We start from the raw sequence: 12,328 nt of genomic DNA, 5'->3' as shown, positions 1-12,328 counted from the left end.
GAATTGATAGGGGTACCTAATTTGCATGATAAAAGTAACTTCGAAAGTGCACAGAACCATGCCCACTTTGTTGTTAAACAACTTTAGGGGTAGTCATGCGTAAAAGTTCGGGCACTTTTGTCCTGGAAGCTAGGACTGTTGCATGTATACAAATAATTTGTATTAAGAAGTTGAGAGCATGATGTATGTAATTGCTTCTTCAAAGTTCAAATCAGGTTTGTGGAGACGCCAATTGTATGTATTTCTTATAAGCATGGTTGTTCTGAGACGATCCGGTGGTTGGAATTGTCAATATTATAGAACCGTGACAGAGAGTTTGTGATACTTTTCTCCCCGAACCAAAGTTTCAAATACTTACTTATTGACTCTTGATATCTAGACATGGAATAGCCGTCGACACGACACAATCCAACAAGTTGTTTCTTTCACACTTATTCATTCGTGTCCATATGACCAATTCTTTGAAGTCAAATGATATTTAGTATGATACTACAAAGGCGCCTCCCAAACTACAACAGATCTACTACTGTATTGGCTTGTAGACACATCAGGAAAATGGCTGCATAAGGAACTAAACTTTTATTGGACTAGTTAAGACGACCCAAAAGTTTGGTTACATCTTGGAGGAAACCTGCCAATAGTCACCATTACGGATATTATACTTTATAGAAGTTGACTTTGTTTTTAATAAACTTCCAGGACTCCGAAGAGCAAGATGTGTGTTTCCGGAACTAAGAACCAGCCTTCCTTGATCTGTTTGATCCCCCTTGCCTTGCTGTGTATGCTGATGGGTGGGGGTTTAGTTGGGACTTGGGTCGCTTGTTACTACGAATGCTTAACTGGAAAACTCGTAGAATTCAACTATTATGTGTCTGTCTGGACTGGAGGAGTAGTAAGTCATTTGTGTTACTTTATGTAGATACAAACTATGATATAAAGCCTTTTTCACACGACGTAAAAAAAACATTCCTGGTGAAATTTCTTTATTTTACAAAATGAGCTTCGTGTGAACGGACAGCATTTTTTTATATTATGTTCTACATTCTTTGCGAAATTGTCTAAAACATTGTGAACTTTTGTAGTAGTTACCGACCTAGGAGCAATATGTGAATCTGGAGCTCTATCTTGAAAATTTCGTTTGTTTTGAAATAAATTAATGGAAAACGTACAAGATCTTGCCATCACCCTTTTGCACGCATTTGTAGAAAAAAGGAAAATCTCATTTGAGTATGTTAGATACTATTTTTATACTTTATTTAAATAATAATATATATTTGTTAACAACTATTTTGTGTGTGTGTTGATAGATTTAACCTGTTTATTTTTTAATTGCATTTTTCTTAACTTTTAATTTTTTTGTAAATTTGAATAGTGCCAACCTTTTTTTATTCAAATAAAATAAACCTTAATAATAAAATTATGTTATTCCGCAATGAATAAAAAGGTTGTAGCTGGATACGGAAACATTTTTCAAAATCTGATTTTATCAAATAAGATATTCTTTTTGGTAAAATAAATTGTGAAACAGTCCGGAAGTCTCTCCCTTTAGATCGTTAACAGTGAAATACACATAAACAGATGTTGTGTCGTAATATTATTTATCATTGATAGCAATTGTCATTCTTTGCACTTCTCTGATATTACATCAAAGAGTTTCTGGCTGAACAACCTGAATAATTCTTAATCTGCTTACAATCTAACAAGTGCAAGTGACGTTTGGATTCAACCATGGAGCAATAAACTAGAGATTCAACCTAGTTTCCCTAAGAGTAACCCTAATTACATTTTGTTTAATTACCAGGCTTTCTTCAGTGGACTGCTTCAGCTTTTTCTTAGCTGTTGCTGGAACAAACCCCTGGTAAGTAACAACAACATCTTAATTAAAATCATAGAGGTGATTATTTAAGAAGCTTGATGTCTTGGTGTAATCCCTATACACACACAAATGAAACCCGTCTTCAAAGTTCTTAAGAGGTTGTATTATTATGTTGTAATACGATTATTGTGGCGACTTTGCACATCATATTTATAGGATAGAGGCTACGACAGTTTCTTCTCTCCATGGTATACTGAGTAACATGTTATAATTGTAAGACACGAAGACATAATTGTGTGGTGAGTTCTTCGCATAAAGTGAAGTATCTAAAATAAATATCCATTGAATTAAATTGAACTAAATATCTCAATTAACTTTAACAATTAGTCTTCGGACTGTTGTTTGGTATTTTTTAATAAAACTGAAATGAGTAAATGGATGAATGAATTGAAAGGTGTCCGCAATTTGCTGATGCTTTACGTGTATTTTCCCCCTCAGAAATACTTCATGGTGTTGTTGAATACCGTCCTATTACTATGCTGTTTGGCATGTGCTGCTCTAATGGGTTACAATACATACGAAGAGGTTGTTTTATATGATGCATTAGAGGATACGGGGACGAAAACCACACCATCTCTGGGAACGATCTTGACAGGTCTTGAGGCGCTACTTGCTCTGTTCATTCTTCTCTTCATTATTATTTGGACCTGCGCAATAGGATGCTCTGGATCCGATGATTATCCGGTAAGTTACCCCCGGAATAGTGTTGGTTTTGTTTACTTATGTATTTATCTTTATTCTTTGGACAATACAATATTTTTTACAAGCAGAGGCCGTCCAGGGAAAGACGAAAGTAAACAAAATGTCATAAAAAAGATGGGCCCTCCCAGACCTTGCTCATTAAAAAGAGTAAAAAAATTGTACTAAACATAACACAGAATTCTTAAATTGTAGTGGAAATTAAAACAAAAGATGGCAAGTAAAAGCAACACTAAAACGGTATATGCAACAACCACCGTATTAAAACATTGTAATTTTTCGGCACCAGTGCCATCTTATTTGTCTTACACTGCCATTTTTCGGCACCAGTGCCATCTTCTTTGTCTAACATTGCCATTTTTCGGCACCTGTGCCATCTTCTTTGTCGTACATTGGTTATTTTTCGGCACGAGTGTCATCTTCTTTGTCTAACACTGCCATTGTTCGGCACCAGCGCCATCTTCTTTGTCGTACCTTGCCATTTTTCGGCACGAGTGTCATCTTCTTTGTCTAACACTGCCATTTTTCGGCACCAGTGCCATCTTCTTTATCTAACATTGTAATTTTTCGGCACCTGTGCCATCTTCTTTGTCGTACCTTGCCATTTTCCGGCACGAGTGCCATCTTCTTTGTCTAACATTGCCATTTTTCGGCACCAGTGCCATCTTCTTTGTCTAACACTGCCATTTTCCGGCACGAGTGCCATCTTCTTTGTCTAACATTGCCATTTTTCGGCACCAGTGCCATCTTCTTTGTCGTACCTTGCCATTTTTCGGCACCAGTGCCAATCTTCTTGTCTTACATTGCCATTTTTCGGCACGAGTGTCATCTTCTTGGAATTACATGCAATTTTTCGGCACCAGTGCCATCTTCTTTGTCTAACATTGCCATTTTTCGGCACCAGTGCCATCTTCTTTGTCTTACATTGCCATTTTTCGGCACCAGTGCCATCTTTTGTGGAATGAAATTTACCCCATGTCAACACTGGGAAATCTATATCATTTGAGACCTTTAAGTTCAAGATTAATAATATAAACATGTCCACTTTCTTGAGGGGGAGGGGGCACAGTTAAGTCAGCATGCCATTGTGATGTCTGAAAAATAATACCAAGTTGGGCGTTGTTGCAATATTTGACAGATACAGAATCGAATTAACATTTGTAGTAACTTTTATTGTTTTCTCTTCTAATAACAAAGGATGCAAGCCCCGAACGACGTCAGACTCGTGCCCAAACACAACAGCGTGGTTACCGTGGTCCATACGATGAGGAATTTTTCAATAGGAATCCTATATACCAGGGGCATCAACAACAAGAACGCCCACAGGAAGTGATGTACGGTCAGAATGGGAGTTCCAGCACCAGAGGAAAGGGGACAAATTACGTCATCCCGAGGGCATCGGTCAGAGGTCAAGAACAAGTCGATGATTACTATGGCAACGAACGAGCTATGGTTGTTGATGGAAGAGAGGGTTACCATAGTAATGACACCCCAAAAGGTTTCTATACGGGATCTAGTCGCCATGGTAACAAAAATGGCGGCGCTTATCAGAATGAAACTGGTACATTCCGTGTGGATGACCTAGGTTCACATCCCGGTGATATCACCAATAATCGATATGGTAACGGTATTAGTTTGATGCAGTTGCATGGAATCGCACCCACCACCAATAATATAAACCATGGGTATTACTAACATGTATGTTTTGAATAATGGTTTGGCATCAGTCATTACTGAAATATTCTGACGGCAGTCAAATAATTCGTCCGTCTTTGTTGATATTATATTAATGAGTAGCCTAAGATCTAATTTGACACTTCAATCGTTTAAGTTGCGTGCATCCGTGTTCGCTGTAGAAATTGCCATGTTTTATGAGGCTCTAACGAGGTCAAACACGCGAACTGCATTTAGCTCAAACTGCCCCTTATTGCCCAATGGTTATCCACAAGTATTTTTGTAATGTTTGTTTAACTCGAAAGCAAAACTGTTGAAAATAGATGTGTTGTTTTTAATGATGGAGTGGAGGAGGGTATAGTTTTTTTGTATTAGTCCATTTACACTTTATAAACATCATTACTAGTCATACTAATCATTACCCATTTTAAAAAAATACTCAGAAGATTACCACAACTATAATAAAGAATAAAGAATGTACAAGCCATGTTATGTATTCGGAAAACCTTTTTAAAACAAACTAATGAAACATTTGCATGTCCTTTGAAAATGTGACAACAAAAAAGACAAACGTATTTTTTGTACACAAGATAACTAGTGCTACATTTATAAAAGTAGTATTATTACTTCTTTACTTCTGCCACTGGGGAAATGTAAGAATTTGTTGTCACTCACACGTGAAACAAAGAAACAACTTACAACGATAATAACTTTTGACAGCTGAAAATGTTGCTCAAACAAAAACACTCTTAATATTCAGCGATCTTTGAGCTGTTCCAATTCTCTCAAACAAAACATGAAATTTAATTTGATATGATTTCCGTCTGGCTAAAGCTCCTCTTTTGTTGTGTATTTCTTTATCTTGTAAATGTTGCTTGTATTTTTGTACTTCGATTTGCTTTGCTTCGTGTGTTGTATTTTTTTACCAATCGGCTCTGCTTTGTAATAATTTTTGTAATTTTGTTTTGTAATGTGTCTTTCATAATATTGTTGTACTGTTGTATTGTTTGTAATGATTCGCTTTTGATGGGCTGTTGGCTATAAAGGCAGTGGACGCTTTTGGTAATTACTCAAAATAATTATCAGCATAAAACCTTTCTTGATTACGAGTAATGGGGAGAGGTTGATAGTATAAAACATTGTGAGAAACAGCTCCCTCGTAGTTTTCGAGAAAGAAGTAATTTTCCACAAATTTGATTTCAAGACCTCAGATTTAGATTTGAGGTATCGAAATCAAGCACCTGAAAGCAAACAACTTCGTGTGACCATTGTGTGACAAAGGTGTTTGTTTTATCTTTCATTAATATCTCGCAACTTCGACGACCGACTGAGCTCAAACTTTCACAATTAATTTGTTATTTTATGCATTATGTTCAGATACACCAACTGTGAAGACTAGCCTTTGACACATTACCAATAATTATTGTCCGGTGACTTTAAAAGAGCCTGTTTGATCTCATCGTTTCGAACAGTATTCTCTGCTCATCGAGAATCTTTCGAACAGTATTCTCTGCTCATCTTGAATCTTTCGAACAGTATTCTCTGCTCATCTTGAATCTTTCGAACAGTATTCTCTGCTCATCGAGAATCTTTCGAACAGTATTCTCTGCTCATCGAGAATCTTTCGAACAGTATTCTCTGCTCATCGAGAATCTTTCGAACAGTATTCTCTGCTCATCGAGAATCTTGTATTTTTATGTTTAAAGGAATGGTATTACCTTTAGGATACTGAAATTTAAATACCTTTCTAGATCAGTATTTAACCTTTATATTAAACATGTAAATAACTTGTATATTCTTAACTGTTTTATATTGAAGGTGATATTTACGGTTGGTGGTTTAATAAATTGTTTGTTTATACCATTCATCAACTTGTTTGAAATAGTTCTCATTTCAATAGACCCCCCCCCCCCCCGAACGATTTGATTTGATTTAATATGAATAAGTGATCTATGATTGATTGAAACATCATCACAGCCAAAGGTTAAAATGCAGTCAAATTGCTAAGGGTTAACAGTAACATAGACAAACAAGAGTAAATAATATAAGAAAATAATCATATACAAACCAAAATACGAAAAGCTTACGTCACTGCACCTTTATCCAATGAAATCATCTGTAAAACCTATACATGTGCATGTCTTTATCTTTGCGGATAAAGACTGGTGACCAGTCTATTTTTTCACCGAAAAAACTTATTTTCTTGCCGATGGAGGGCGCGACTTAAAAATTACTACAACAAGTAGAAAGTGACGAAAAAGTTTAAAAGTGGACCATCAGGAACGGACCTAAATGACTGGAAAATGAGGTAAGAATCAAAGAAATACCGTAGAATGTGATCTGCCTAGACACAATCTGCAAGATAAACTATAGAAACTTGCAAAATAAGGTCCAGACTTGACATTATTCGTAAGTAAAAAAAGTTGAAAAATGGAACCACCTACCTTCTTCTATCCCATTCCACACACGGTACTGTATATACCGAGTAAATCATTACCGGTAATTGTATCTACTTAGAGGCCTACCTGTAGACCTGACTGAGCAAAGCCCCAACACTAGTAGAGCTCTGCTTCCAAGTTCAAGCAGAACTATACACGAATTGGTTTCTCACAATCGGGAGAGGATTGGTGCACTTAACACGTTTTTTTTTACACTACAGTACAGTACAGTGAATTAGTTTACACTGTGGCTGTGCTGAGTGAGTGCTTAAAAAAGTAATGATAAAAATCATAGGAGACGAATTGCCTCTATCTCTAGCCACCGAGCTAGCTGGGTGATCTGGGGGGAGGGTAAATGTGCTCTAGAGGAGTCTAGCAAATAGCATGGCCATGGCAAAGGTCACCCCGAGAAGTTGATTCCTTAATGAGGTGACGATAGTGGAATGAACTTCATAGTCATAGTCTTCTAACTTGTTACTTTTACCATTTCTACATCCATGATTTTACTAAGTAAGGTCTAGGAGTAGGCGCAGGTCATGGGTTCGAATCCCACCTGAGTATTATTCCAAGTTTATTTTTTCCATTGCCTTCACAAATCTAATCAGTTTGTCAAACTAAATCTTTCATCATCTCCTCTTTTTCAGGCGATCATGTGACAAAATGAAGTTGTTTTCTTTCTGAAACACCAGTCTACATCTACATCTATCCAGCTACCAAAATGTTTGCTAGATCAACTATGCCTTCCTTAAGCAAACAGCCAGTCACAATAGAGCCTGTGCTGTTTCTTCTATTCCTGGTACAAGGTGGATTGAAGACACTTCAGGGCAGATATATAGAGCACAGACTGACGGAGATCTATAACTACACAGCACCATTAAATGAGAGTACTATATGCTCAAATGATAACGGGAAAGATCCAACACAAATCAAGATTGAAGCTACAACAGATACATTGATGACGTACTTGTGGTATGAGGCAACACTTATCCCAATAGCTTCTGCTTTGTTCCTTACGACACTGAGTGATTTCATCGGTCGCAAACCGACGTTAATCATCAGCTCAGTTGGGTACATCGCTGCTTCGTTAATGACCTTCTTAGTTGTGTATCTCAAGTTACCTCTAGCACTTCTTCTGGTACCTCAAGGTGTTCTTGGAGTTTGTGGAGGCAAGGCACTCCTCTTAAGTATTAGTTTCTCTTATATTGCTGATGTTACAATCCATGTACAGAACACCAGGAGCATTGGGTTTGTACTCCTGGATCTGATGAGATATCTTGGATTCGGTATTGCCTTCATTTCAATTGATGTCTTCCTCAAGGAGACCCAAGATTACGTCTTAGCTTTCCTCCTTCTGTGCATCCCAGCATTCCTCTCCTTCATCTACATCATCCTTCCATGGCTCCTTCTTGAATCCTGTCAACCTCGGCCGATTCAAAGCAACATCCTCGAGGAAATATTCTTGAGTGTCTTTTACCTCTTCAAACAAAATGGAAATGGGCGCCGGTTGAAATTACTGCTTCTTCTAGTTTGTCTCTTTTTATATGTCATTGTGAATGAAGAGTTGTTGTCGGTCATTGTTTCTTACGGGCAGAGGACACCATTTTGCTGGACGCACAACGATGTCAGGGTGTATAGAGTAGTGGGTTACATTACTCCTGCAATAGGTAGGTACTCAATAGTCAACCTCGTTGGAAGTTATGGCTCTTTTCTAACATTGGTCTTATCATAGTCATCATTCTATATTAGACCGATGTTAAACAGAGAGCCATAGCAGTCCAAGGTTGTTTGTTTTACTCTAACACCGATGTGTATTAAGCAGTAAGCACTGTAAAGACCTACTGAGTAATTGCCAAAGTTCTGTGGAAAAAACCCATTCACTGGGGTGGGAATGGAACCCATGACCTTTGTAATGTTGGAGCAGTGGCTAGAGGCTTGGTTCAATTCCCGCTCTAGTAAAGTTTACTTTGTTTTAACCCTAAATCAATTGAAATGAATTGTTTTGACTTGCTTGTTTGTATTCTAACAGCTTCAGTTATTGTCGTCAAGCTTCTATCCCCATGGACTTCTGATTCCTGGTTCGTTCGTATTGGACTTTCTTCTGGTATTGCTTTGCTGCTGTCATCTGCTCTTGCCACTACTAATTCATCCCTTCTTTATATTGGTAAGCAAGGTTTTAGACAGAACTTTGTAAAAGGGTGTCCATGTTTGCTGGAAAATAACAAAAATGGGTGTCCAACTTGTTCACTTACAATAGGTTTTAAATGTAAACGTCAGATAAAGCCTTGAGTGTCGGCAATCTATTTGATTAGATGTATTCAGCAGAAAGTATTTCACAAGAAAGTGTCATAAATATTTTTGTCTAACTGTCTTTGGTCTTTGGAACAGTAGCAAAGGCAGGTTTTACAAATTGTTTTAGTTTTATTGAATGATAATTTATCTTGCCTTGTGAGGTGAAAGAAATGAGTTTCAAACAAAAATCCTACAACAGATGACAGTGTTTTAGTTGAAAAATTCTTAACTAGCTTCCTAACACTTACTAACCTATTGTTAATGTCTTCTTGTTAGCTTGTGTGAATATAACAGACTGTTGATGTTTGTTTTGTGTTGTACAGCACCAGTCCTGGGTTTGTTACGTATTCTACCTTCAGCGATATTTCAGTCAGTGATGTCAAAGAATGTTACTTCAGCAGAACAGGGTAAGAGTAACTGTTAAAGTTATATCAAATGAAATTGTGGATTTTACTTGAATAGAACTGCAACAGTACAGCAGCCAATTTCACAAAACTTTACACAACTGCGTAAGTCCACCTGCGCAACGTTTGTAGCGTAAGTTGCACCATAAATGTTGCGCAAGTGGACTTACGTAGTTGCGTAAAGTTTTGTGAAATTGGCTGCAGGGCTCTACCAACAGAGGGCAGTACAGGAGATGTTTCAAAGTCTTGGTTTCAGTACCAGGCCTGTATGCTTCGTTTTTTGAATGGCAAGGGCATCATTGCATTTACTCCTTGGTAAAGGGCACTCTATGACGAAATTGTACATTTCTACTGGAGCATTTCAAGGGCACCAAGGCACCAGGAGGCATGGAGGCAATCGCCTTTGTTGCCTCCAAGTATTAGGCCAGCAGTACTACATAGTCACAGATGAATGAACTGGGCCAGCAGTACTACATAGTCACAGATGAATGAACTGGGCCAGCAGTACTACATAGTCACAGATGAATGAACTGGGCCAGCAGTACTACACAGTCACAGATGAATGAACTTGGCCAGCAGTACTACATAGTCACAGATGAATGAACTGGGCCAGCAGTACTACATAGTCACAGATGAATGAACTGGGCCAGCAGTACTACATAGTCACAGATGAATGAACTGGGCGTTGGTTCTTATAAACTCATTGACACATTTTGGCAGTGTGTAGTCGAGACCCGATAGACTTGAAGGTGTGAGGCCTGTCTAGAAACCACTATAACTGCCTTTAAGACAAGAGTCTCTTTAAGCATACATTACTAACTTTTTATTTTTACATCTTCCCCTTTTCCCATAGGTACATTGTTTGGAAGCATAGCAGTTGTTATCAGCATTGCTCGCTTCTCTTCCCCCTTTTTGATGAATGGTATATTCCAACATATGGCTGAGATTCACCAACTGTACATCATTTTCTACATAGCCATTGGGATTCTGGTTATACCATTAGTTCTGATGAGGTAAGGAAAACAGTTTCAAAACCTTAATCCTGTTTAATAAAATCTTGACATAGTTTGACCGTTTTTTTCTTGTGGAAAGCTAGAAGGATTTTTAAAAAGATAATTATTTTGTATCAAAAGGTCACACACAGAATATAACTGCATTCTTTCCCTGGCCAGCCCTACCTAAACCCAACACAATATTCTGGTTGACTTTATCCGCACATGAGAAAGTTTTTCGTTTTTAGTTCTGTCAAAACTAGTTCGCAGGAAAATTTCTCTAAAATTATCTTGTGTCATGGTCGAGCAGTTAAGACCACCGGATTCAAGCTCTGTTGCTTGATCTGCAGAGTGTTGGTTTGAGTCCCGGTCGTGACACTTGTGTCCTTAAGCAAGACACTTTAACCATGATAGCTTCATCATAAGTTGGGGAGGTAATAATAATAATAAGACTTGTAATGCGCACATATCCACCCTGCTGGGTGTTCATCATCATAAGTTGGGGAGGTAGTAATAACAATAAGACTTGTAATGCGCACATATCCACCCTGCTGGGTGTTCATCATCATAAGTTGGGGAGGTAATAATAATAATAAGACTTGTAATGTGCACATATCCACCCTGCTGGGTGTTCATCATCATAAGTTGGGGAGGTAATAATAATAATAAGACTTGTAATGTGCACATATCCACCCTGCTGGGTGTTCCAGGCGCAGTAAAACCAAAAACAAAACAAAAACAAAACACATCACAAAGAAAAACAGACACAACAAAATTAGTCATTGAAAACCTGTGACATAAGATAAGTTTTGACTTGAGTTTTGAGTTTTGAAGAGACTTGAATTTTGCGATACAAAGACAAGATCAAAGATTAAGTGGTAGAGAGTTCCAGATGCATGGCGCGGCTGAAGAAAAAGACCTGTCACCCCATGAGTGTCGAGACTTGGGTTCAATCAGGAGAAGCATAGAACTTGATCGAAGATTCCATGATGGAGTGTAAACTTGAAGCAGTTCAGAAATATAGGTAGTGCTTTCTGCTCTACCAGCCAGGCTTCTGATGGATGATACCCAAGCCTACCTCCTTATGGACTGTGAAGGGGGTAACCCTGTTTCAGCCCTAGGAGAAAGTGGCAACGGCCCCTGGAAAAATAGTTGATTGTTGCCCACACCTTGAAGTGGCCTTCAGGCCTTGTGTGTCAGGCGACTTGCATTAAAACGAAAATAAAAATTAACAGTGGGCGATCTTATTAGAATTTTATGTTATATTTGATGTCCCTCTCCCTCCCCACTACAGCATCCTTGACAGACTGTCTGAGTGGCATCCACAACCAGGCTATCTACCACTTCAAGGTGATGATCAGATGACACATGAGGCTGGTACCAGACACGACCAGACTATTGACACATAACACTTGCAGTTTATACCATGCCTGATGAGCAGAGGGTGTCCCCTCCCTCCCCCCCCCCCCCCCCCACCCACCACAGCATCCTTGGAAGACTGTCTGGGTGGCATCCACAACCAGGCTATCTACCACTTCAAGGTGATGATCAGATGACACATGAGGCTGGTACCAGACTTGACCAGACTATCAACACATAACACTTGCAGTTTATACTATGCCTGATGAGCAGAGGGTATCCCCCCCCCCCCGGACAGCATTCTTTCTCTTGTACAGGAGTACCCCCTAAAACCCTGTGACTACAAGCACACCATGAAGACACAGTAGAGGTGGGTGGGGGGGGGGGTGATTACCACCATCGACCACAAATGTAATTGTAGCTATTGGAAGGGTAAAAACCCAAAATAGTAGGTACACAATTCATTGTAAATTTGAACTACATTTTCCTTCTACTTGTACTAGTGGCTGTACTGATTACCAGCAACTAACATTCCAAGCAGTGACGCATTCTTTTGCATTCTATGTCTCGGATGTTCTGCAGCGCCTGTTTGTGTTT

The 12,328-nt window shown here is 38.6% G+C and overlaps 2 protein-coding genes across 2 annotated transcripts; both read left to right on the top strand.

Annotated features, from left to right (window-relative positions):
* The first annotated feature begins 199 nt into the window (after positions 1-199).
* On the top strand, positions 200-5,364 carry LOC117299699. The gene is made up of 5 exons (XM_033783251.1): positions 200-215; positions 700-892; positions 1,802-1,858; positions 2,315-2,560; positions 3,773-5,364. Exons 2-5 carry the CDS (start codon positions 716-718, stop codon positions 4,268-4,270), a joined length of 978 nt encoding a protein of 325 aa, XP_033639142.1. The 5' UTR covers positions 200-215; positions 700-715; the 3' UTR covers positions 4,271-5,364.
* A 1,127-nt stretch (positions 5,365-6,491) lies between these two features.
* Positions 6,492-11,815, top strand: LOC117299433 (proton-coupled folate transporter-like). Its single transcript, XM_033782969.1, has 6 exons — positions 6,492-6,557; positions 7,332-8,351; positions 8,714-8,848; positions 9,300-9,383; positions 10,234-10,393; positions 11,667-11,815. Exons 2-6 carry the CDS (start codon positions 7,406-7,408, stop codon positions 11,779-11,781), a joined length of 1,440 nt encoding a protein of 479 aa, XP_033638860.1. The 5' UTR covers positions 6,492-6,557; positions 7,332-7,405; the 3' UTR covers positions 11,782-11,815.
* Positions 11,816-12,328: the final 513 nt, after the last annotated feature.

Source organism: Asterias rubens, chromosome 14, assembly GCF_902459465.1.
Source record: "Asterias rubens chromosome 14, eAstRub1.3, whole genome shotgun sequence".
NCBI classification, from domain to species: domain Eukaryota; kingdom Metazoa; phylum Echinodermata; class Asteroidea; order Forcipulatida; family Asteriidae; genus Asterias; species Asterias rubens.
This window is presented reverse-complemented; position numbering and strand designations above follow the sequence as displayed.